Genomic DNA, 26,559 nt, shown 5'->3' on the forward strand with positions numbered 1-26,559 from the left:
CTCTTTCGGATCGTCTTTTTTCGTATCGCAGAATTATTCAACGTTGCAGCTTTCGGCGAATAACTATATATTTATTCTATTCCCGATACGTAAACTCCAGGGCGCGAGCTACGCTGCAATGCACGCGCGACGTAATAAATCACGGGACATAATGCTCGAATGTTTGCTTAGCGTGCGAGCTCGACATAATAGGCGGGTTAATAATTTCGTGGCCCAAAGTTGGCGCAGGCTCGCACGGCAATTAATTGTTCATTTTAGATGTACATATAATACATGCGTGCGTACACCGATGATCGACTTTTCCATAAAAAATCTAACAATAAACTGCCGTTTTCCCTCGATGCATTCGGACTACTTATATGAATTGCCAACTCGCGTGTAATCGAAGCTTATACGGAATATTCGCGGAAATAATCCGATTTCCACACATAAAACAGCGCATTTACCTCATTCTTGCTCGATGAATGTACGCTGAACTAAAGGTTGCATATCGAATAGTAAAATGAACAAAATAAAATAAAATGTATTTTGATAATTTGTGAGAATGAAACAAAAGAAAGTGACGAAAAAAATAAAGGGAAATAAAAATAGTGAGTGATAAAGACGAGTGTAAGACAAGGCGCATAATCACGGAAAAAACCGTGATTAGAAAAGGAGAAGAAAAGGAAGATAAAAAAAGGAGAGGAATAGAAAAGCGTACTATAAAAAAAGTAAGTGCATCGCACGCGATGTTTTGCACTTTTAAAGTGAGGTGTTGCACCAACCTGTTTCTCGCTCATCCTGCTCTTTCGTGCTCTTTCACCTTCATCTTGGTTTCACTGTGTGCTTTTTTCGTACGTATACAAGGGTTGAAAAAAGTAGTAAGGATTGAAAAAAGAAAATAATAACAACTTCAGTTCCTGTAATGGTTTCCGAGAAATAATACCCCCCCGACAACTGATTTGCAGAAAAAGTATGACTTGATCTTTTCGCAAATACATCAGAAAGATTAATTAATAAAAAAGTAAATTTCTAACACGGTTGACCATTAGACGTATTACTATAAAGTTTGTAAGCTGTTTAATGCTGCATTAAGCTCGATGTTTTAATTTGTATAAGATATAAAGATATGTATCCCTATTATGCAAATGCTGTGTGTGTGTGTGTGTGTGTGTGTGTGTGTGTGTGTGTGTGTGTGTGTGTGTGTGTGTGTGTGTGTGTGTGTAATCAGAGTATAACCGTCAATATCATCAATCTAAAACCGCAAAATTGCACAACGAAAGGTGCTGCGTCATTGAAAGAAACAATTTCACAAGTATCATTTTTAGATATAATTCCGCGATCGAAGACTTGCGGTCCAACGAATCTGTTATCCGCATTATCACAATAATCGATTCTTTTATCTGTCATTCTCGTAATAAGGATAAAATTCTTGCACAAAAGCAAGGAATTAAACAATATACTCAGATAATAAAACTATAAATTTGCACTTTTTTAAATAATTCTTCTTTAAATAGTTAATTAATAAATAAGTATAATAAATAAAATAATAAATAAGTTTCAAGATTGATTTCATTGTTCATCCTTTCTAAAGACTCCTTGTTCTCAATCTTAAAAGTATTTCTTAATCTAAAAGCTATATGGAAATTAAGCTATTCACTAAGTTTCGTCTTTCGTCGTTACGGCATGCGATTTTCTTCGTTCCTCGTCCAAATTTACTCATGTTACCGTTCCAGGTTTAAACGAGATGCGAAGTCATCGAAGGTAACGATTTTGGAAATATTATTTCCGGAAGTGAGCCCTGCGATCGAAGTTTTGTGGTTCGGCCGAGACCGTTATCCGCGTCATCGGCCATAATCGGCCGTTGCCCGATAAATATATAACGCTCGTCCGCCTCGCGCAATAAAGATAACATTCTTGTGCTCGCTATCGGCGGTAGCGAGCTGCTCTCCGTTTCGGCATGGAGAGTGACTCGACTCCTTAAGATTTTTATAGCGGCAACTCCTTGCGGGTCCGAGTCGTTAACCCGCTCGCGAATTCGCCGCTTTTCTTTTTTATCGTTGCTTATTATACGCCGAAAGAACGCCGCGAGTGAGTTGACCCGCCCGCTCGCTCTCTCGCGAGCGAGATCGGTCGGATGCGAGCGGAGCGATGCGATAACTTCCGCGCAAGACGTTTATTATGCGGTCACAACCGCGTGTCGTCTGAAGGCTGCGCATCATACGACGCATCCCGAAAATTTAGAGACGTGCTAATTGCGAAAATATGATGCCTATATTTTCAGACTCTTGTAATCTACGGTATGCATCTTGCCCACCAAAAACGAAAATTATGATGGCAAATGTGTTCTTTATTGCTTAGTAATTTTATTAATAAGTACATAATTATTATGATATATATTTCGGAGGAAAAAGAGAGAAAAAAGAGTTTAATGACAATATATGTAACTATAATATAATTAACAATATATATAATTAAATAGATATTTTGAATTGTAAATCTTTATTCTAAATTTTTGGGTGTATTTTATTTTCTATGGTTCGAAATATAATTCCTCGTGTTCGAAATTCCTTTAGTGCGCACCATTGCCGCTCGCAATGCAATTTGCATCTTACGGCGAATGATACGGTCTTAACGAGCCTTACGTGGGCTCTGCATGAAGGTGACTTAATTACGTAGAAATAATCGGCCGAGCATAATAAAGAAGTTCGGCAACGTGGCGAGAGGCAACCATATCGAAAAACACGCGCAGCCAATTCGGCTGATGGCGATCACATTACAATCGGCTGTTTAGAGCGCGAATCGCCGCACATCATTACTTCGAGGACAATGTGGCCCGCCTTTAATTAGCACGATGAAAGCGTTCCCCGTGCTCGCGGAAGCCACGAATTCGCCGACGGTGCATAAAGAACATGGTGTGGGTTCATATTACACTCCACGGAACAATGCATCGGATCCTAATTAAAGATTCACCGGCCTGTGTCACCCGGTCTTAAAAATTCAGTTAAAACGAGTCCGCCGTTATCTCGGTCGACCGGTTTTAATCGATGCGGCAGTGACAAAAATTACAAAAAAAAAATTACTTAATTTAAAATCGCTCTTATCTTTTACGAAAAATAGTACGTGCAAATCTGGAAAGTTATATATATGTAATATATGTATACATACATATACAATATATGTATAACCCTTCTCTTTTCGCGGAGTTTCATGGAAAATCGATGCTCTCCACTGCTTCCTGTTTTTCTTTTATTTGAATTTTTGCAATCGCTACTTACATGCAATGCTTATTAAAGTGCGGAGTGATTTTAATTATTTGAATTAGAGAAACTATACATGCTTCAGTTTGTACTATTTGTAGAATGTATAATAAAATACATTTGAAATTTCAGCATGTATGCTTTTAATTATATATAACGATCGTTTGATAACTTTTCCTTCAGTTGACTAATTTGTTAATTATTCCCTCTACGAATGAGAAGCGTAAGTTTCCAGGTGCAATTTCTCAACCCGCGTTTTCTCAGCGAGAAACACAAGCATCCACGATTCGATAAATGGTGCTGCCCTAATTTGGTCTACTTCTCTCGTGACGCGTCTCTCAACGCGAGAGTTGCGGAGAAACGCCTAACCGCGCCACGGATTATTCTTCTCGGGAACAATATATCCGGCTTTAATTGCACCGGCTACGACAACCTCTCGCTCGCTCCCGGCAGTCGGGAATCCGCGCAATGCATCGTCCTTGTTCACGGCGAACTGTGAACTCCCATCCGCTCGAGATCTACTTGCACACGTCTCGACCTCACGATACGCGATAAAACTGCCTCATGGTTGGTAAAAATAATAGAGATAAATGCAATCTAACTTCAGCAAGCATCAGCTGTGTGTGTGTGTGTGTGTGTGTGTGTGTGTGTGTATATATGTGTGAATCTAGATAATAATACTAATAGACACACATTAATAACATTTTTAAAATAGTATATAGCCATGCACGCGTAAAGCCAAATCCATCATTTGTTTCCATGAGAAAATAATTTTAAATTATTATTATTACCTCGTTAAAATAAAATGCAATGTAAAAAAACAATTTATTACACGCTCGAAATAACTTCTTCACTCTTCCTTCATTTTTTGTTTATTACATATTTTTCATATTAGATGAAAAGTGAAACAACAAACAAAATAAGAGAGTGATATTCATCAGCACACGTGTGCTCGACAACACGGTTTGATTTCTCCGCGCAGTATTTCAAATTATTACTACGAATGTGTTGCGGACGGTAATTCTCTTTTTGCGGAAAACTTTTAATGAAACGTTGCCGCTTGTTTTGATAACGAGCACGATAGCGAACTCTGTTAATGTATTTTGATAACAGGCGTAATAGCGTGTGCACTAGTCTCTCTCTCTTTCTCGTGCATGAACGCAGAGAGAGAGAGAAAAACTCATCGTAATTACGGTTGTAAGTAACTAACCAATTGCAAACGCGAGAAAATCATCTAATATAGAGAACTGATGATCGGCAGAACGCATTTTTGCGTGAAACACGTTGAATTTTTACGACGACTGTAATCGATAGTCTCGAAAAACGCTCAGTTAAAAATATTTAATATTATAAATTTGACTAAATGCGTAAATTCGAATTGTAACTAACTCTGGAAACGAGGGACGCATCGATAATGGTTGGAAAACAATTATCTGCATTGTGCATATTAATGTTTCAGCCTGACACAGCACGTATTATAGGCTTTAATAAACTTCATAAATCAGGTAGCAACGCGGTAGTTTCTTTGGCGGCCCCTTTGCAACAATGCACGCCGTTCGGATACCACGCGCGCGATGGTAATTACCAGAAAAAAAGCTAACTAACTCGACAGGGGAGAAAGCGGAGTTTTGCGTGAAAACTCCGCAGGATAATCTTTCATGTTGTGCCGGGTGGAAGTGCATAATTCGGGCTGTTCGCGAATTATGCAAACGAGTTACCGAAATGCAAGACTACGGAAAATGCCTGCTCTGACAATTCATCGAAATAACATGTGAAAATAGAATTACCACACGATATTGCTCCGTCGTCGTTCGATGACTCCCAGGCCTCCTCCTCCTCCTCCTTTCAGATTTCTTCATTGCACTCACACAATATCCACTCATGAACATGATTAATTAGCTTGGCATATATACTAATTACGACGATCGCCCGTTACCTTGCCCTCTCATACGCGATAATCGTTAATTTTTTGTAGAAAATAATCACGTAACGGAAGATAATAGAATTACGAATCGTTTCTCATTATAAATTGTAGAAATTAATCGGAATTGATTAATACTCGCGTTACATACAACATTATTTCTTCATAAAAAATCGCGTTACTCGTAATACTTGTCGTAATTGTGTCTTTAAAGGATAATAACGCGTTAATTGAGATCACGCGTATTACCCTCATGGAGGATTATATTTTAAATTAATCTCGATAAATGAGCTATTGTTGTATATCTTGCGCTTCATTTTGTAGACTCGGCGCGGCGTCAGCGAATATAATTCCGCTCTAGTGAAAAAAACACTTTTAGAATGGAGATATTGTTATTTGAATTCTAACTGATAAAAGAACTTACTTCTTGAATCTTATCCCTTTAGCTTTACTTTCTCCACGTATCTTCAGTGCATTCACATACGATAGGAATGTGTGAGGCGCACGGTCACTATAAAACCGCGATCGTTATTACGCTGCAGTTACCGGAAGAATCTCGTCGTTCTCTCTATATTATTGTCAGTGGCGTAAATGAGACGCCGATTCCGCCGTAAAGTCCCGCAATCGAAAGATATTACTGCGAAATAATAGCGCACCAATGAAACTCGGTGGGAATAACTAGATTTTACGGATTTATCTCTCCGTCTAACGGTGCGATCGCGAACGGGCGATGTACACACTTTGATGATCTCCCGCGCGGAGATGCAGCGAGCTTATCCGCCTGTGATATCGCTCATGATATTAAAGTGTTCCACGATGTTATGTAATATTGCAGTATCTTGCTATAAATCACGAAATAATTTAAAAACATTATGTTGCTTTATTTTTCAAAGGATCAAACAATATAATATTAATACTGTTTTAATATTGTTAAATTAAATTTTTATGCCGCAATATGCCGTGATTGCTTCCTGCATTATAGAATATAATATTTATCTGTTTGTGTTTTTGTAAAACATTCATGTTTTAGTTCGATTACTGGATACAGTCAACCGTGCAAAGCATATCTCAAAAATAATGTAAAATAATAGAAAATATAATTTGAAATACATTTATAATAAATTAGACTATACAGTTTACTGAGTGACTCTGCGATTATATATTTGCGTATCGCAAATGAAGAAAAAGTATTTTCATAATTAAGGACGCTGCCAGGCAAAAGGGTTAATGTAACCCGTGCGACTACCGCTTAATCTGATTCCGAGTTGCAGTTGTATAGCAGCAATCGCGCGCACCACGTTTTACACATTTTGAAGTCAGATACGGTCTGGCTGATAAGCGTTATTCATTGGGTCATACTCTAACGTGTGCGTTTGTACTAACTCCCGCGGTATTTGCGTCTACCGTGCGCCTACCTCATCGAACGCTCGCCCAGATCCACGACATCATATAGTGTTTCGCATTTAATGCACCGTAAAGCGGGGGGTTACTTTGTGGCCGCGCTGTTAATACGGGACGATTTTGCTCGAAAGAGTAGTGAATGGGTTTCCAGTGTCAATGTTAAATATACAATGGTGAGTTCATAATTAATGTCAGATATATTAATAGCTAACGCCAAACATGCTTAATGTTAAACTTAGTTGATTAATAAATTTAATAGAGCTATTATGTTATATTTAACTAATATGAAATACATCTACTAACATTGCTAACATTTAACTGCGGCTCTATTCGACCTATTGAAAGGGTGATGTTTATAATGCAAATACATTGAATACATATTTGTTTGCTATGAAAAATTGTGCTAAATTTAAAACATCTTAATTTAGTTTACTAATTAATTTCAAATAAAATCTTTAAAAATATATGCATGCGTTTTTTATCAATTGTTTGTATGTATAAAATATTATATATATGTAAACGCTGAGAAAAATATTCGAAAAATAATCCCAACTACCGATTTGAATATAAAATAATAAAAATTGCAAAGACATGCGAGAATCAACATAATTAAAATCGCGAAATTAAATGTTATGATGATCAATGAATAAAAATCTCTGTCCATCCATTGTTAGAAGGAGCGTCATAAATACAACTAGAAAGACGAAAGTTTAGTGGCGCTCGTTGCATATTCAATGATGGTTTTACCGCTAAGAATAACATTGGCGAATACTTTCCACCGCTTTAGTGGTTTCCCGAACATTTTTCTCTCGCTTGACGAGCGATGTAACCTTCGCTTTGTCCGCCACGAAGTTCAAGCCTTCGGCGAAATCAGGATGTTCCGATACATCGAGGTGAGGGGCAGTATCGTGTAATACGCCGCGATACTTTAGCGAGGCGCTTTACACTCGCTCGAACAAGCAGTACCGTCGAGTTTACAAAGCGGTTTAAAGTTCCGCAACGGTGAAGAAACTCCGGTTTAATTTGGCGCGCATTAATGCGCCCGCGAGAACTTCACCGGAAACTTCCGTCGTAGCGATAGGCCACGCTTTTTCTTCGCGCATCTTTTCTATTGATCAGATGGTAGAGAAGAGAAAGAGAAGTTTTCCAAGCAAATCGTCGATGTAGAAATGTTGCACAATAGAATCTATTCCTTGACCGCGCGAAAATTCTATCGAAGATTTATTTTCAAATGTCGTGATGTTTGAAATTGAAATTGACTTGTTTGGCTCCTTAAAAGAATATTGTATAAATTTTGAAAATATGACATCTTAAACTGCTTATCCTGTTAAGAAACTGTAAAAATTTCCACAAAAAAATTGCAAAATGGAAAAGTCAAAGACTAAGTTAACTAATACTTTTTATTTAAGCACTTGTATATTAAGTAAGATATAGGCATGGCTTCTTTTTTTAACATATTAGAAGTAAAATTTATCGAATATTCGTTTACTTCGTATATTTCGTTCACTTCACTGTTAAAGGTTAGAGGATGAAATTTAAACCAATACCATAAGTTACATTTATTTTGTTAGTTTTAACTACCATGTGCGTCATTTATTAATTTGAAACAAAATAGGATTATTTTAACTCCATTGGTTTAGTCAAATTAACATTGTTTTAGTTAAATTAACTACATATTGAGTAGGAGCAGTAGCGACCTGTATGGAATAGTTAAAAATCACTCAAAATTGAGTTCATCAATTTTACCCTATGAATTTAACAGTGTTTGACGGGTATTCATAATCTGCAGATCTTATGCACATCGTCTTAAGTTCATCATTAGATACTCCGCAGCAAATTAAACTAGTCGTACAGAATCTAAAGATAATTTAGACAATCTTAAATATAAAATCTGACTATGAATACCAGCCTTATTCGTCTACTTCTTTCGTCTCTCGTTGAACATAAATTCAAAACAACGCATTTCAATATTTGTAGTGTTTTGTTCTGCGATATATACTTCAATGGGTTAATATCTGTCGCAGTATTGAGTCGCGCTGGGGAATCGATTCCACCAGAGACAATTCGAATTCACCGACGACGACAACGACGACGATGCTATCATGGGGCAGCTCTCGGATTTCAATCGGAGTCCGCATCGTGGACGAACGCGCATGCAGCCGAACGTCGAGGGAACGTCAGAGAGAGCACGTACACGGCGCGGTGCTTACACGCGGATTTAGCTCCCGAAAAGCTTCCAAGCGAACCGTACACGAATATGAACAAACCGACGCGCCTCGCCGGGGAAAGCCCGGGGGTTGGCGGTTACCCCCAGAGACCAGAGAGAAGGATAAGCGAGGAGGGATGGTTTTAGCTTCTCTTTCTCCCGACGCCTCGAGGGGTGAGTTGACTTAACAAAAAGGTCTCGGCAGTGCTCGTATGAATGTTAACGAGGACGCAGATCGAAAAGAAAGGAGCGACGAGGATATGAGGGAAGGGGGGAGGGAGGTGAAACGGACGGGAGGTGGATTTCAAACGTGGATACGCAAATAAATCGGGTTAAGAGCGCGAACGTAAGGCGAAGCGAGGAGAGCGCTAAACGTGCAGACGAAACGGCGAGAAATTGGTGAGGAATGGTTTTTCAGGGAGCTGAAGGAAAACCCGTGGAAAGAGGGTAGAGAGCATTACGAGAAACAATGGCACGATCGGCCGAAGTTGCACGGGAGATCGTTTTATTATCGCGACTCACCCCCGTTTGCGTCTTAATAAAGCCGGCCCGCATTTTTCTCGTTTTTTAGCGAAAAGCTGCCCGGCCACCCGCGCCTCCTCTCTCTCTGCCTCTTTAAACCCTCCATTATCCTCCTTTTATTGCTCGCGTCTCGAACCGTAGAAGCAGTTAACGCAGGCCCAATAGAGCCGAACGTAATCTATTAAATAGATAACGCCACCTCCGTTTCTCGGACTTGGCTCTCTTATTCTACGTTCTCGACAATTTCCACACAGTGCACACGAAAGAATGCAATAAATGCAGCTTAAAAAAAGAAGAAAAAGATAGAGTCTACGTTGTTCGGAATATAGCTTTAAATCTTGTACGAAAATACTTGAATAACGAAATATTCAACAATATGCACGATATATTTATATAAATCTTGCCGTTTTTTTTTAATTATATAAATGGAAAATATTTTAAGTTACATTTTAATCATCAGATATAAACAGAGGACTACTCCGATTATATTTGAATGCAGAATCTCTCTCTAGTATCGCTCGAATATATTTATGCCATGATACTTATCATACTGGAAGAAATGGAAGTCTCACCAGAGAATGGAAGGGAGTGAAAGCCGGCGTCGGTGGCTTATTCCGGAGTTATTTTTCACGAAACGTTGAAAAATTGCCGTCACTCCGAAATCGGAAATCGATTACACCGGCTGATTCGAGACGCGCGGGGGCGAAACTGATGGCGCTTCTAGTTCGCTCGCCGGCGAAACGCCATCGGCTTCTTCGAGGCGGGTGAGGGATGGATCTCTTCGCTTCTTGACAAGGGATTGACGATAGATAGAGTCGTACATAAATCGTAGTCACGAGTCGACGAGACGGCAGACGGCGAAGCGAATTAATCGGCGCGAATAAAGATTTTTCGCGAGCCAAAAAGAAATTGCGCTTGTTCACGATTTGTGATTCGAGAACGGCGTATTACCACTTGATTTCGGTGCTGTTTGGTGAGTGATTTAATATATGCGCCGCTAACTCGTTCGGGTACGCAAAGTGCATGTGGAATAAGCGCAGGATACCATTCGCTAAGAGAGATATGAAAAGAAAACCGTGCACTTTGTACGTTCTCTTCGTGTTCTATGCGTGCGTTTAATCTCTGCGCCGCGCCGCGCCGGCAGAAAAGAATAATACACGATTTTATTTGAAAAAAGAAGCTTATAAGAGATATAAATAATGAGAAACAGCTATAAATTGCACAAAAAATATTACTGCTGGAATCATGCGCGTTGAATTCACATGCCTCACATAAATATATGGATCTCGTTGAAATGGATGCTATACAACGTAATAAAAATTTATGGATTTAACTGCTATTTCTAAATATAGAAGTTATATTCTTATTGTTAGCAGAGGTTTGTGATTTTCCAACTATAAGTTAGTAATATGCTAAAATCTTTAGTATACATCGTAAAAAAAGATACTTAATCTTGTTTTTAGTATATTTATATAACTTTAATTCGGACATACATTTATTTATACATATAAAACACTAGAGTCCCTCTAATAAGAGTCGCAACAACAGGCTGTAACTTTTGATTGGTCCGCCATTTTTCAGCAAAACACGAAACAGAAAGAGATATAAGAGAGAAAGAGAAAGCAATATACAAGTAATATACATTCATATCGCTTTCTCTTTCTCTCTTATTTTGCTGAAACTCAAGATGTCACGACTCTTATATTAAAGGGACTCTAATAAAACACTACAACACAATTGAAAATAAAATATATCAATTTTTATATCAGTTAATAAAAATTACTATTATTTTAATGTTAAAAACTGAAATATGTAACGTTATGTAAAAATAATAGAAACTTTAACTGTTGATGATTACGCCAGCAACTACATGCAAGGAAGTTTCACACGCAATTTAATTATACATATATGTTAGAGTGTATATTTAGTCTATAGAACTGTGCTATTAAATATTCGGAAGTAACCTACACACTCTCTCTTCACGTTGAAAATATCTACGTTTTCTAGCGTTCTAACACAGTATTATTATCTTATATCCGGCATTGTTTCAATCAGATAAGTTTGCGAAAACTGACAGGCCGGCGGCGCCAGAAAATAATTGAAGTATAATATGTGAGAAAATTCGGTACGTATCTTTTTATGTTCTTATTCAGTTATATGATAACAGCGCAATATATTTATTTGATCAACGCGAAATTAGAATTACAAATATTAATTCTCTGTTTAAAGGTCATATAAATAAATTTCACCGGAAAAAAATCGTGTCTATATCAAATTCTATAAATCGTATCTATGCTGCGTAGTTGAGATAATATGTAGGTACTCTCTATATCTGAATCAGTGAATAGTACTGCTGAATCAGTGAATAATCAACTATTCAGATTCACTGATTCAGATTTAGAGAGTAAGACGAAAAAACAAGGAAAATAGCAATATACATATATACAAAAAAACTGAATATTCAATTACATTCAAAAGCATCATAAGCCTTGCAATGCGAATAGAAAACAAGCAAAAATTTGCGTGTCTCGGTTTAGACGACCATTTTCGAGGGGCCTCCTAGAACTAGGTCACGTATGCCGGAAGTAAACGTCATGTGTGTGAAATCTAAGCGCCACTTGTCACCAATGAAATTTACACAAAGAGAACATTCCGTTCTATTGACATCCTTTTGTAGGCTCTGGAAGCAGTTAATAGCCTGTAATATTTTTACAAGCATTATTTGTGTTATAAACGTATTAATGTATTTATATTCATATGTACGTATCATTTGATATATGCAAAAAATAAATATTTACGTGTATCGAATACATATATAATAAAAAGTTATAAATTTATATAGCAACATTTTTAAATGTATAATCTTTCTATATGAATAAAAAATGCTTACTCTTTCGATTGTGAACTGTAAATATAGAATTTTTATTTTATTCTCTATTTTTCGATTAAAAAAACAAAAATATACAAAATCGAGTATTATTAACTATTAATATAATTTTAATATAGAAAAATAAAAATAGTTTAATTTTAGTAGAACGTGAATAATCGATTAATATTTCTGGATGTGTAAAGTTGTATAGCGATACACCCGCACTTGGATTGGTTTGCTTGAAAATTGAAATCAAGATCGATTCAAGAGCCATCACTACTAGCGAGGTAGTCTTACGGCGCGGAGATCACGACAATCTCTTATTTTCCGCGCGACCGATCTATTCGGCGCGAATTGGAAAACGCGAGCGGCAAGCGAACGAGATTCCCGCTCGAACAAGGACACGGAAGTTTCGTTTGGCCACGTTCCACCGGCCTGAAAGATACTTTTCATATACGGAGAAACTGGTGTGCATCTTGTCCAATTATCGAGAATATCTGACGACTTTAATTTCAAGATTCTCGCTTCTAAAATAACATTTGTGAATTACGTACGCATAATAGATCTGAAAGTTGGTATAAAACCCGATATATTACTTTACTCGCTTTTTTTTATTATCTATAAATAGAAGAATAAACAAAAAGCTATTTAATTATTCTCTCTTTTGATCTCTTTTGATCATTCTATCTTAAAGTGGTTCATTCTAAACGTGGAATGGTGCAGGTATATAAAAAATACATCAAAGTTCCTTGCTTGAGCCAAAATAGATCGATCTAATTGCTCACCATGATTTGTTAAAGAAGCTTTACCATTGAGAGGGAAACTCAACCGTTATTCCTATAGTAATGTAATGAAGATGCATCGATTACTCCTTACTGAAAAACATAACTGAAAAAACAGCGATCTGTAATTAATTAACTCATCATCGAGAAATACTACGAAAAGTCGTGAAAGCACACAACTGCATAGAAGCATAAAATTCAACTTATCCATCAGTAATATATTTCATCTTTTTTTTTTGTAATTCAGGATATTTAAAATTAAACTTATTATTGTGCCAAACACATATTACCTATAATAAGTGTTTTATTAAAGATAAAAATACTACAATCTACAAAATAAAGAGATGTATAGTATATTGACAAGCAGCTAAAAATACGTGAATAATTATTCCGTGCTAAAATCAGAAGTTTCTAGTTATTGGTGAAGCTATTAGAGATTAAATGACAAACAGTCGTAGTTGTGTATATGACGAGTCGGATTTCTAAAAATACAAGGTAAAGATAGCCCCGTTGCGATCTGTTTCCGTTTCGCGGGTTACCGGGGCGTGAGGTCTAGGCACTTTATCGATTGCTCTCATGCACGATGTTATTTAACACCGCACTCGCTATATCGACGATCGAATCATCGCGTCACTGGCGCGTCGCTCGTTTAAATTTAGACGGGTGGCGTCGCGCCCGCGCGCCCGCTCGCGTGAAACTCATTGAACTCGGCGGGAACAGTGCGAGAGGGTTAAAGCACAGAGGACGAGGACGAGGACAAGAGGAGAAAGAGAGGATGAAACACGGTCCCGCGTTTGCACGTGGGTGGGAATCAGATTAGTCACGTAGCGGCGGTTACGAACAAGGAATAACGCGGAAGGGTGATCGCCGCCGTTTGTACACGTTGGTTTCAGGAACGTGCATAGCAAGCCTGTAAAACGAGGGATAATAGACAAATTTTGGTTGGAGAAAACAAAGGGAGATCTACGTGTGTTGTAAACGTGGTATCAGAAAAAAAAACGCAATAAGAATAAAACGAAGATAAATATGCAATGGCAATGGAAATGAGAGTGAGAAAAGAAAGAAGGAAATAATGAGACAAAATTTTAAAGGAAATAAATATAAAAATAATAATGAGTATAGAAAAAACCAACTAAAATATTAAAATGCTAAAAAAAGAACGAATAAAAAAGAGAGAAAGGAAGAAACGGAAAATATAAGAATAAAAATAAAGAAGAATAAAAGAGATGGCAAAATTGGAGTTCGAAAAAGCAACGAAAAAAACAAAGGAATAGAGGTAGAGAAATCGCGCAACTGTCGATATATACGAGCCGGAAAAAAGAAAGAGTAAACGGCTCAAGACGTAAGAAAAAGACGACGGTGGATATAACGTTGGCGGAGGGAAATGCGAGGTGAAGAGATAGGCGAGGTAATGCGCAGTAAATTGGGACCGCCGCGTGTTGCCAATGTGCCACAAATCTTCGGCACCGAAGTCCGTCACGAGCCACGCACGGGTCCTCTCCGGGTTAGGTAGACGAAGAGAGGTCGTCGATTCAGAGACGGGGGTGGACGCGCAGGGGGTTGCGAGAGTTGCCGCGGCCGGTCGTTTGCTGGCACAACGCCGTTCCGCAGCCGGAGACTGTGTTCGCCAGCGGAACGACCGTCGAAACAACAATGGACGTCGGAATTATTTTGCTTATCTCACCGACGCCATATATTCGTCGCATTGACACAGCTTTACAGTGGAAGGAAACGCGCATAGTGAATGACGCTAGCTCGCACCGTGAATTTCGCCCTCGTGAATTCTTCGAAGCGACCGGAGTTAAAATGGCTTGTCAAGAAAAGATAAAAATAACATTGTACTCGATTTTTTATTATTCATGCATGTTCCAATTCGAATCCAGGACAGATATCCCAATTTGGTGAAAAAAGATGTATCTTGGTGTCTAAACGCGTTACACCGTTTCTGTCATTTCTCTCAATTTATTTATATATATGAAAATTTTATTAATATATGACGTGGATTAATATGGTTTGCGGCTATTGACTTAATTATTTGTTAGCCAAATTGACGTGTCACGTGATCTATTCGACTACTTTCAGTTTATTTGCGTTTTCTCCAATTTCGATTTTGCTATGTCACATTAGTATTTAATGATAGTATTTATTAAGCTATGATGAATTCAGATATTTTGATAACAGAATATGCATTTAATTCTCCTGAACGTGTTTTAAATATTATCGATATCCCATTAGTATTTAATTGCGGTATTAATTTGCAGCTTGTATCAAATTTATTTCAATTCAAAATACGCATTTCTCTCATTAGCTCATCTTTTTATAAAATTAAAAAAAAATAATGAATACGTATTATTATTAAATTCTTATATTAATACAGGAACGTACTTCGGCAGTTAAATTAATCGCTGTTTCCCATACCTTTACGTCAAAATATTATTTACTAATGACAAAAACGATTATCGTTCTTGTCTTAACATATTATATTATATTCAAGATTTTATACATTTACATGTACATAAATATAATATTTGAACAAAATACGTTTATTCCTGCAATCAAATACGTTTAAAATGGACTTTATGCTATTTACTGCACCCGATATCAAATATCTCGGCACATCTCCTAGACTTCTTTCGTTCTTTAGCATATCGAAAGATATAGTTGCAAACTTGAAGGTTGCTGGAGAAGCGTGAGAATTTTTCCTCGAGGAATGTTATCTCGTGGAGAGAAACTCGGCCCGCCTCGGGGACGCGACGCACTCTGTAATCACGCGTTGCTCACAATTTTTATTATCTCGATGTTGTGCCGAGTGTATAATAGGATTACCGATCTATCCGGCGTAAATATTAATTACCCAGAATGCGCCACGCCATGTAAGTGGCGGCCGTAAATTGCCCGGCAGCGCCTCCCCCTTACCGCGCATATAAATCCTCATCGTCGCAGAGCAAGGGAAAAGGAGAAGAGATGAAATCTCTTCACGGCGTATGTCTCAGGTGATGATCCACAACATCAGTGGAAATATAAAGCAAACCGGCAACTGTTTACAATATATAGTGAATTATCAAATTACACAAGCAATAACTGAACGTTTAGCATTTCTCGAAGTGAAATGATTGATATTGAAAATTCGTGAATAGTTCTATCAATAAATTATAATCGACGTATCGTCAATGAATAAACAATACCGCCTATGTAACAAGTAAAGTTTCCAGGAGAGACAAAAAACTGGGCCAAAAGTGAAATATACAATTTCTATGTAATGAATATTCTTGAATGAATATTGAAACTCATCTATAAATAATACATATATGAGATCTTTTAAGATCTTATATCCTATAGAATGATGATATGAAACAATCGAAGCCAAAAAGTGCATTTGGAGAAAAATATCATATAGGCGGCATTGTTTATTTATAAACGATATAAAAGTGACAATATATTATAATCTTGAAAGATCTTAGAATTAACGGTCATCAAATTTTAATCGATTCTATTATTAAAAAAATAAACAAGCAATTTTAAATGGCCAATAAATTTCAACATTTTAAACGGGGAAATATTTATTCTTGCGGATCAAATTGTTTATCTTTCTATTGTATCAATACACAGAATACTCCATATATATAATACAGATGATATCGCGGGCGATATTTACGAGCGATTACTTACAATTTGATGAACGATTTGATCGATAAAGCCAATCTAAATATAACGATTAGTGTTCAGCTGCAAATATTACGGGATCATATTGTTTTTATTTTCGATCAGTAAAGACCGGAAATTCCGTTCTTCGTAAAAATTCTAGCAGAGCGAGTAGTCGCGAACGAGTAGCCAGGAGTGAACGACGTCTTTCGGCGTCGCTTCGATGCCGATAGCGGCCACTGCAAATTTTATCGCGCGTTATTCGCGAGGTCAGCCTGATCGAGATCATCCTTCCTACCGTTAACTAACGTTTTACGACGGTCATCAAGATAGATTACAAAGTGGCGGCTATCGAGGTTTTATGTAATTTTTCGAAGAGCCGGCATATTTATACGCTCGCTAAGAAGAATCATTTTCGGTTTTATGACGGGCGGAGCAGTAGTAAAAAGCTAATTGCTGAATAACTGAAATGATGCGCGTATATACTTGCTTAAAATGTAAAGGAAAGGTGTGGCGAATAAAGACGCGGAAGAATAAAAGCAGGACTTTTACACGCCACCTAACTTCTCATGAAATCGCGTGAAATTTAAAACATCAGGTATGCACTTCTTTTAAGCAATTTTAAACTATACAAAAAAATACGACAGCCTTTATTTCCTGAAATAGATGGTAAAATATAAGAGAACTTTTCAATAATTAATCATCCTGAGAAATGTTTAATTAATTTTTTGTAATTAAGAGTGAGTTCTACCCCGACGGTTTTTATTTCTCTCAAGCTTCCAATATTAAAGGCTTCTGCAATATTCTCTCGTGATAAAATTAATATGATCTTGTCAATGCGATATCATGTCATTTAATTTACTTTGATTTTATTAATTTATCTCCTTATCTCTTTACATTTCATGCTCATTTTACATTTATTTGTCATCCGTCAAATATCTATCAATCGTTAGTCAATAATTCGGCGCAACATTCTGATAAAAATAAATATTATTTTAAAATTATTAAATGTGTCTTAATATATTTTACAGTTATATATATAATTAGAAACTAACCCGATGATGAATAGTGTATTATTGTAATGTACTCATCTCGTCTCATATCGCAATTATTTCCAAAGATGCGCACTCAAGTGTGGAAGCCTGATTCAACATAAGCGCTGCCAATTCTCTGCCACTCGACTCATCGTATACCGCGTCTCCGCGATTTCGAATGAAAATGCAGTCGAGTACGGTATCGAATCCACGACATCCTAACTATCTATCTACTTTTGAGAGCACACAAAAGCCTCTTCTGAGTCTCGGCGGCACAACGCGAGCGATTCTGACTTATCTATCACCCGTTATTGCGATTCTCTCACGTGCCCGCGTGCGTGCCTGCACGCGTATGCGTGCATGTATTCACATGTATGCGTGCACATATGTCTATATCTGCAAAGGGAATAGATAGAAAGGAAGGATTGAAGGCAGAACACTGAAAACGCAACTGCGATGATAGCTGCATGAATTGGGTGCACCGAAGTGTATGATAATCGCACAGGAATAGAGAGGACATGTCGTCTTTCTCCCGCCAGATCTTCATCGATCTTTCCCCTTCTGATCCCTATATGTCTCAACTGCGACCCATCTTTGAACACGTCGGTCTGAAATTGCTTCTCGAAATTTCGCCACTCGTTAATGTTCGCGTTCAATCGCTACATTCTAACCCTATCGAGCGCTAGCCATCAGCCCTTTCTTCTTCTCTTTCTTTCATTTCCTCACCTTCTTTCATTTGCGCGACGCACCGACCAAGATACCATGCTTATTATTATACCTTAATTAAGAGTATAACGAAGGGTCTTTAATTAATTATGGTGAATCGACAAGTATTCATAAAAATTACCGAAACGACTGCGATATTTTAATTGTATCGACTTCGTTTGTCATTTTATTTGGCTGAAAAAAAAAGTTTAATCTTTCTTCGATAAAATATTCGTAAAAAGAATTACGTTTACGCTCAACGTGATTCCAAAGACTCATTTGGTTCCACGGTTCAAATTAAACCTAACAATAAGTTTCCTAACCGCATCGTGAACAACGTCGCGGATATTTTTTTTTCTCGTCGGAAAGTCTTGGATTTATGAACAGAAAATAAACACCCCTCGCGCATTCGGCCGCGCCGCGCGCCGGCTGAAGTAGCTCGGCAATGCGGGTTTTTCTTCAACTTCCGCGATCAGTTACACGTCGTCGGAGATTGCAGCTGGGCTCGCAGTCGGGCTAATATGCGAGCGCGGAAATGGTCCCGAGAGAAATTTGTAGACGCCCCGTCGGCGTCTGAGCGGAATTCTTTTCGACGGAAATACTCAAACCCCGAAAAGCCATTCAAGCAACTTTTACTTTCACGCGTGTGCACCACGTAAGCGGTGACAGAATCACAAAAAAATGCAAACGTGATTGAAAGTATAAGAATAATATGCGTGCCGAAGAAATTCATATACAAATCGGGCAATTTAGAAATGCTATCATCCATTTGACATTGTCACCAAAATAGCAAAACTCATGCTACTTTTGTAAAAATTATTCGTTACTGCTCACTCAAAGTAAATACGTTTTACGCAGTCTATACGTCAAAAGTACATTTCAAACTAAGATTGATTTGTATATCTATATGGATATTAACTAGGCTAAAAACGTTTATCAATCAACCTGTATTCAAACACATGCACATTAAAGTATTCATCATCGTTTACGAGTATGTAAAAAATAGAAAATATAACTTTCCAAAGAATACGACATGACATTTTCTTACAATTTATGAGAAAGATATCGACTAATTGTAAGTATCTTATTAAAAAAATAAAAGATTCTTGTTACCGAGGGATTACCAAGAAGCTGTGCCGCATTGCAAAACACACACACATACATACACTTACACACATATGCCGACGGGATCTCCTAAATCAATTAGCACGAGAACGGTTTAATTCTACGAGCGTGCTATGGTATGTTCCCGGACTTAACATGCCGGCCCAAACCTCCCATCCATCTCGCGGGGTTTTCCGGGGTTTACGGCAACAACGATCTTCCGTTCCTGCGCGTACACGTCACAGCCACTTCCACCCTCGTTACTAACCTCTTCGAGGGCGATTTTTGTACCCCGTTTAAAATTTATAGGAGAATATACACGCTCGAGTCCGGCGCAAGTTACGTCACATAATTAAGTTTTTTAAAAATGCGACTGAAATACACGACTCGGATCAAATAAAGATTTTTTAAATCAGATTTTGAATAATTCACCTGATGAATGATGCAAAATGATCCAACGCTTGTGCACAATCTCTATATTTTTTCTTTTGTGGTGAAAAAAAGAATTTATAACCGTACTCCCGATTTTTATTAATTGATAATTATTAATTTCTTATTTATCAATTAATGTCTTATTCAAATTATATATGCATATGTGTATACATATATAATGAATGTTTACTTTTAAACAAAGAATTTTTTGAAAAACATTTTATTCGCCATTACAATTTTCCGAAGTAAAACCAGCCAGGCAGGACAATCTTGCACAACGGTTGTGCTCACCGGTGTGACAATTTAAAATGTGCTCACTGCGAAGTTAAAGAAAACACGTAGAAGGCGGGGTACAAAACTGGCTTCTGCCTGCGGCGAGTCGCGACTTCGCGAAAGGTTCTACGGGATGTGCCGCGCGTAAATATCCGCGCGCGTTGTAGCTGGCCCCTTAATTGGCGCAAAGATCGAGAGGGGGGACTGTCGGGGTGGAGGGCTACCCGCGGCAAGGAACCGCGGGACCGAAATCGTAAATACTTTCTCGCACTCACCTATATTTCGCGCGACGACGGCGCAGCCGTTGGTTAAAAGCCACGCAAGTAGCAGACTGCCGAGGATCGGAGCTCCTCCTTTCCGTCGACCCTTGCGGCACTCCATCGTGAGGTTCCGAGCTCCGACTACGCCTGAAAGCAGAGAAAGAAACGATCACGCTCTGTGCGCACTGGGGCGTGCTGCTCCCCGATGGGTCCTCTTGCATTTCGCGCCAACTGTACGCTCACCCCGGAGTGCATCGCGATTTCCGAGAACACATACGTTCGGTATGCCAAGATCGGACGCCGCCGCGTTATTATTGAGTTTACGTAAATCGCACACTTTACTGGACGACCATTCTTGCGCCCTTTTTCTTTTCTGTTCTTCTTTTTTTAATTTTTTTGTTTTGCGCGGATACGCGCGTCGACTTACGATCGCGATTACGTGGAAATCGCGACGTTCGCGACCAACGAGAGCAGATTCAAGCCAAGATACATGCAGTGCATCACATCATAAATTAGATTAAAGTATAGATATATATATGTTGAATAGATAAGTATTTGGTAGATTGTAGTCGATAAAACTTGCATGTCGTATGTATATAAAACGGATATTATTTCCTGACAATGATGCAAATAATCACTTATTTTTTTATAAAAATTAAAAGTTGAATTTCTTTAGACTTAGATTATCATACTAATATAAAGAAAGAGGCAGAGAAATCCAAACAACCCCTTTAATTATGTCATATTTTGTTATTTTTTAAACGTTACGCGTATGCCTTGTAGTTCTTGGGATCTGCACCCACACTCTAATTCGTCTTGTTTTACCCGTTGCAATAACGCACGTTGTTTTTATTCGATAGGATCGCGTCGTGTTCACGCGGTTTGCAAATTTCGAAACGCTGACACCAAAATTGTTTTCCTTTTTCGCCTTCGTTAACCTACATTCACGCGGACGCACACACATCCCAACCCCTTCGCTTCGCTCCACGCGCGGATTAAGCTGATTTATAGTGTTTACCGGCGATGTTCGCTCGATTTTTCCTGCGGCGTCGCGCGTGCGCCCCGTCGACCTATCAGCTTGTCGACAAAAAAAAGACCATGCGGAATTGCGAGGAAAAAGAACAAGAGTCGCGTCATGTCGCCGCCGAAGGGGTGTAGCAGGTGACTCGTGTGGATTGCGCGTGAAATTGTGCATTTTCGCGGGCGTCGCAAATGTGTTAAATCTTGGGTAAAATACATTTTTTATTGTAATATCACCACATGCCTCTTGTAATTCAACACATTGAAAAAAGAATTCAGTAGTACCTCTTTGATACAAATTTTAAATCTCATGTTACATGAGATTAAAAAATTCTGTCAAAATCTCTTGAAATAAAATTTGTAGGAGTAAGTACATCGCGAGCCAACGAGTAATCGTCTCGATTATGACCGAGAAGGAAGTTCATCGAGCCGCAACTGCCACGTGCATCACGGCGGACCACTCCGCAGATTGCATCGGCCGGATTGCAGCGGTGCATTTCCGCGGTCGCGGAAGAACAACAGCGACACGGGGATATCTGGAGTGCTGCCAGTTCGTTTCGAGCGGACCGCGTTAATTTTTCCAACGAGTCTAATTAAATCCCGCTCCCTCTCTCCCCGTGTTTCCTTTTCACCCTCTCGCTTCGTCTTCCTCGTTCCTTCTTGATGCCGCCGGCATTCAACACTTAATACGATGAACGTGGAAGCCGCATAGCAACGCGATTATCGTCGAAACATCTGTAAACTCCCGGCGTAACGACGATAATTGAATGCGCTGACTGTCCCCTCCATACCCCTCTCTCGTTGGTGCAACGTACAAACGCATCCTCGCGTACGTCCCATGCATTACGCATAATTAATCCGACGATGCTATCTTCTCTAACCTCGTATCCGCGCGTTCATCGCGCGAATAGAATCTGCGATGCGCTATTCTCCTTTCATCAATGTTACCCTCCCTTTCCTTCCTTGCAACGTACCGGCGACACTGCATACGACGATGTGCATGCGTGTGCCGATATATGCCGTACACTGATAATCGCGATAAGCTCGATGACAACGCGATTCCCATCTCTGAGGTCGGCGCGGTCGAGGAGAGAAAGATCATTTATTAAAAAGGAAAGGGAGAGAAAAGGGAGAGTTAGAAGCAGAAGAGGATGTACGCGCTCGACACAATCGAGCGAGTAGTAATCTCCTGGCGACTATATCTTGTTTTTTTGCCTTTAGTACTATTCCGCCGCGGATTTTTCAGATCGGTAATCGAGCGCTTGGAAGGAATTCCCAACGACGTATTTCGCGGTGTACCTTCGGAAGTTCTTGGAAACCGCTTTTATCGAGCCAAACTATCGCCACATTTAGTTCTCAAGTCGTTCTCTGGAAAAGAATACCTTCGAGTGCAGCGAAGTGCATGTCGTTGCATAGTTGGCACCAAAATAGTACACCAAAAAGATATGATAAAGAAAAAAAAAAGCAAACTATTTTCTGGAATAAAATACCTATTGAAGCGACTTGCTTGTGAAATACTTTTGGAGAGTATTGAAAAATAGCTAATTTTTAAAATATAATATTTTCGTAACGTCATTTTTCAATTAGAATTTTTGTTTCAAAATTTTTACATTTTTGTCGTGATATTTTTTATTAAAAATCTCAAAATACGCGAAATATGGAAATGCAAGATGTATTTAAAAAAATATATATTTTTTTTTCTTTTTCATCATGAAAGAGATAATTTTGAAAAACATCAAATTTCCATGACCGAGAATTATATTCGATATTATACAAATTCAATATGTTTTTCCCGAATAAATGCTGCGAAAAAATTTTCCCTAATTTTCAGTAAGTAAATTCTAAACATTTTGCTCCTGAGTTGAAAGAAATTTCACTTGAAATAGAACCACTACAAGCGGACCCAAAATATAATTTCCGCATCTTTTATAATCCTTTTAACGACTTTCCAAATTTCCTTAAATTTCTTTAATGAAGATGCTGCTTATGGCACTTCACAGTACTTTCAGCATTACTTTAGGATCCTTAAAATATAGTGATATAAGATGACGGAAGTAATTTTCTACCATTTAATCGCATTACTAACACCCTGACGAACGTAATTATAGCGATGAAATTTATTTTACATTTAACACTGTTCTTCACGTAAAGTTTCAGTAAACGAAGGACGCGTTCTGCCGCTACTTAGAATGTAATAAATAATTCAATAATAATTTCCACATCCCGTCGGACTGTGTCAGAACGGGAGAAGTGACGCGCCGCCGCGCGCCGCCGCCGCCGCCGCCGCCACCGCCGTTGCCATTGCCGTTGCCGCCGTTACGGCCGTCCGGATGAAAACATAAATCTACATATTATTAAAGCAGCGGCGATCAAAGCGATCGAAATAATGCAGATTATCAGAAAACGCCGGTGCCGCGGCAATTTCTGCAGGCACTTAAAATCATTTCGACGCCTCTCGCCGATGAATATTGAACAGCCACGCACCTGCCGGCCGCCTCTCCCCTTTCCAATCACTCGTCTCCCCTTCATCCCTCCGGCCATCCCCTGCAATCTCTCGTTTTGCAATGATTTCAAGCACGAACTCGTCCATCATTGATGACCCCCCGCGCAAAATAATGCTCGCAACGAATTGGGCGGTTGTGAGAGCGCTATACGTACAATGAGCAGGGGAGAATCAAAATTATTTGTTGAAAATCACATTATCGCGTCGACGGAGATACAGTGTACCGCGACCGCGACCTCGCGAGTTTCAATTTTACACCCAAGCGCATTTTAATGCACGCCGCGCAAAGCCTGGAGCCCCGATCGGCGAGCAATTAAAAATAATTGACGACGACAACGAGCCGATGTTATGAGCTGGAGGCGACCGCACGGGAAATTAACTCGCAATTCTCTCCGCGGAAAATCCACCGCGAATCTGGTTCGAGGACGCGAACGGCGCGGGCGTTCCAAGAGTCTCTAAGGCGTTTTAATCCTTGAAACAGTATTGTGAATAACTGAATATTTTGTCTAGTACTCATCAGAAATTTAAACTGAAAATTATATAATATTATCTGAAACGTGCCAATATTTAAAAATTCTGCGTAATCCACGATTATATATTATACACTGTAAATCCAAGTGTGTTATTTCTACACGCATAAACGTTCAAAAACGACACATTTGACTGAAGCTCGTTTTACATATGTTTTGTTAGTGTTATAAATTAATACGTTTAATCGTATTAATGCGTTCAATCGTGTTAAATGACGTCATTTAAAACGGCAAAAAATGTGTAAGAGCCTCAGTTAAAATAACACACTTGGATTTGCAGTAAGGTTTACGCGTTCAGTCTTACGCTAACTCACTCAAACTCGAAATCGCTATCGCAACATCGAGATGTCTTCAACGGAATCGCCGATTTCCGAATATCTCGCCGGTACATCCCTCTGTTTCAATCGCGAAAGTTTAGAAGGAGGAAGGAGTATACAAGAAATGGATAAGGATGAAGATGAAGAGAAGAAGATCGTAGAGGATAAGCAGAAGGAAACTGTCGCTCGGTTGGCTATATATACACATATACTGCATGCGAAAATGTCGGGCGCAATTTCTGAAATTCCGTCGTGTCGCTTCCCCATGCCACTCGAATATCGCTGCACTTCTCTCTCTCTCTCTCTCTCTCTCTCTCTCTCTCTCTCTCTCTCCCTTTCTCTTTCTTTCTCCCTCCCTCTCTTTCTCTTCGACCTTTCTTGCGCTTTATCCTCGTCTCTGTCTTGCTTCTGCCGGAGTTCATCGCGAGCAGACATCCTCGACGCGACGCGACGCGATGTGAAACTGACACAGAGTGCTTTGAAAATTTCAGCAGCCGATATCAGACTCTGGTAACCTAAATAGGAGCCGAATAATATCCGAGCAGCTTTCAATTTGATCTTGGTGTTTTATTTTTGCTAGGTTAAAGATTCGTAGTCTCTGTGAAGTTGGCACCTCACTTTCAAAAATCGAAAGATTTATCAACAGTTCTATTTGCACCCGCAATAGTTCTACAGTTCCTGCTAATTTTTAGAAATAGTTCTGTTGATTTAATTAAAAAAAATGAATTTTGAAAATATGAGGTGCTAACTTCCCGTAGCACCTCATGTTTCAAAAAAAATAATTTTAACCATGACATTTTATAGTTCTCGAAAAGTTCTACAGTTCCTGATAGGTTTTAGCAATAATTCCGGTCAATAAGTATTTTTAAACAAATTTTTAATCTGACCACGAGCACCTCAAGTTCCAAAAAAATTGATTTTTACCATGAAATTCTATAGTTCTCAAAGAGTTCTACAGTTCCTGATAGATTTTAGCAACAGTTCCGGCCTCTAAATATTTTTTTAACAATTTTTTACTTTTACCGCTGGCACCGCACACAAGAGTAAAGTCATGAATCGCAGGCAGTTCCGATCGACTTCTTGACAGTTCTCGATAGTTCTCGCATAGTTCCAACAGTTTTTATAGGTTTTGGCAACAGTTCCGGCCTCCAAATATTTTTTTAACAATTTTTTACCGCTGGTACCGCACACAAGAGTAAAGTCATGAATCGCAGGCAGTTCCGATCGATTTCTTGACAGTTCTCGATAGTTCTCGCATAGTTCCAACAGTTTTTATAGGTTTTAGCAACAGTTCCGGCCTCCAAATATTTTTTAAACAATTTTTTACTTTTATCGCTGGCACCGCACACAAGAGTAAAGTCATGAATCGCAGGCAGTTCCGATCGACTTCTTGACAGTTCTCGATAGTTCTCGCATAGTTCCAACAGTTTTTATAGGTTTTGGCAACAGTTCCGGCCTCCAAATATTTTTTAAACAATTTTTTACTGTTACCGCTGGCACCGCACACAAGAGTAAAGTCATGAATCGCAGGCAGTTCCGATCGACTTCTTGACAGTTCTCGATAGTTCTCGCATAGTTCCAACAGTTTTTATAGGTTTTAGCAACAGTTCCGGCCTCCAAATATTTTTTAAACAATTTTTTACTTTTACCGCTGGCACCGCACACAAGAGTAAAGTCATGAATCGCAGGCAGTTCCGATCGACTTCTTGACAGTTCTCGATAGTTCTCGCATAGTTCCAACAGTTTTTATAGGTTTTAGCAACAGTTCTAGCCTCCAAATATTTTTTTTAACAATTTTT

General features: G+C 38.7%; 1 protein-coding gene across 5 annotated transcripts in view; it reads right to left on the reverse strand.

Moving 5' to 3' along the window:
• The window catches only part of LOC139815597 (latrophilin Cirl), a 435,108-nt gene that overhangs the window by 232,491 nt on the left and 176,058 nt on the right, over window positions 1-26,559 (reverse strand). For all 5 annotated transcript variants that reach the window (XM_071782625.1, XM_071782617.1, XM_071782634.1 and 2 more), the window contains one exon: window positions 20,406-20,537. In XM_071782625.1, the coding sequence (XP_071638726.1) occupies window positions 20,406-20,511 (106 nt within the window). In that variant the 5' untranslated portion in view covers window positions 20,512-20,537. The remainder of the gene's footprint in view (window positions 1-20,405; window positions 20,538-26,559) is intronic.

Source organism: Temnothorax longispinosus, chromosome 1 (assembly GCF_030848805.1).
Source record: "Temnothorax longispinosus isolate EJ_2023e chromosome 1, Tlon_JGU_v1, whole genome shotgun sequence".
In the NCBI taxonomy this organism is placed as follows: domain Eukaryota; kingdom Metazoa; phylum Arthropoda; class Insecta; order Hymenoptera; family Formicidae; genus Temnothorax; species Temnothorax longispinosus.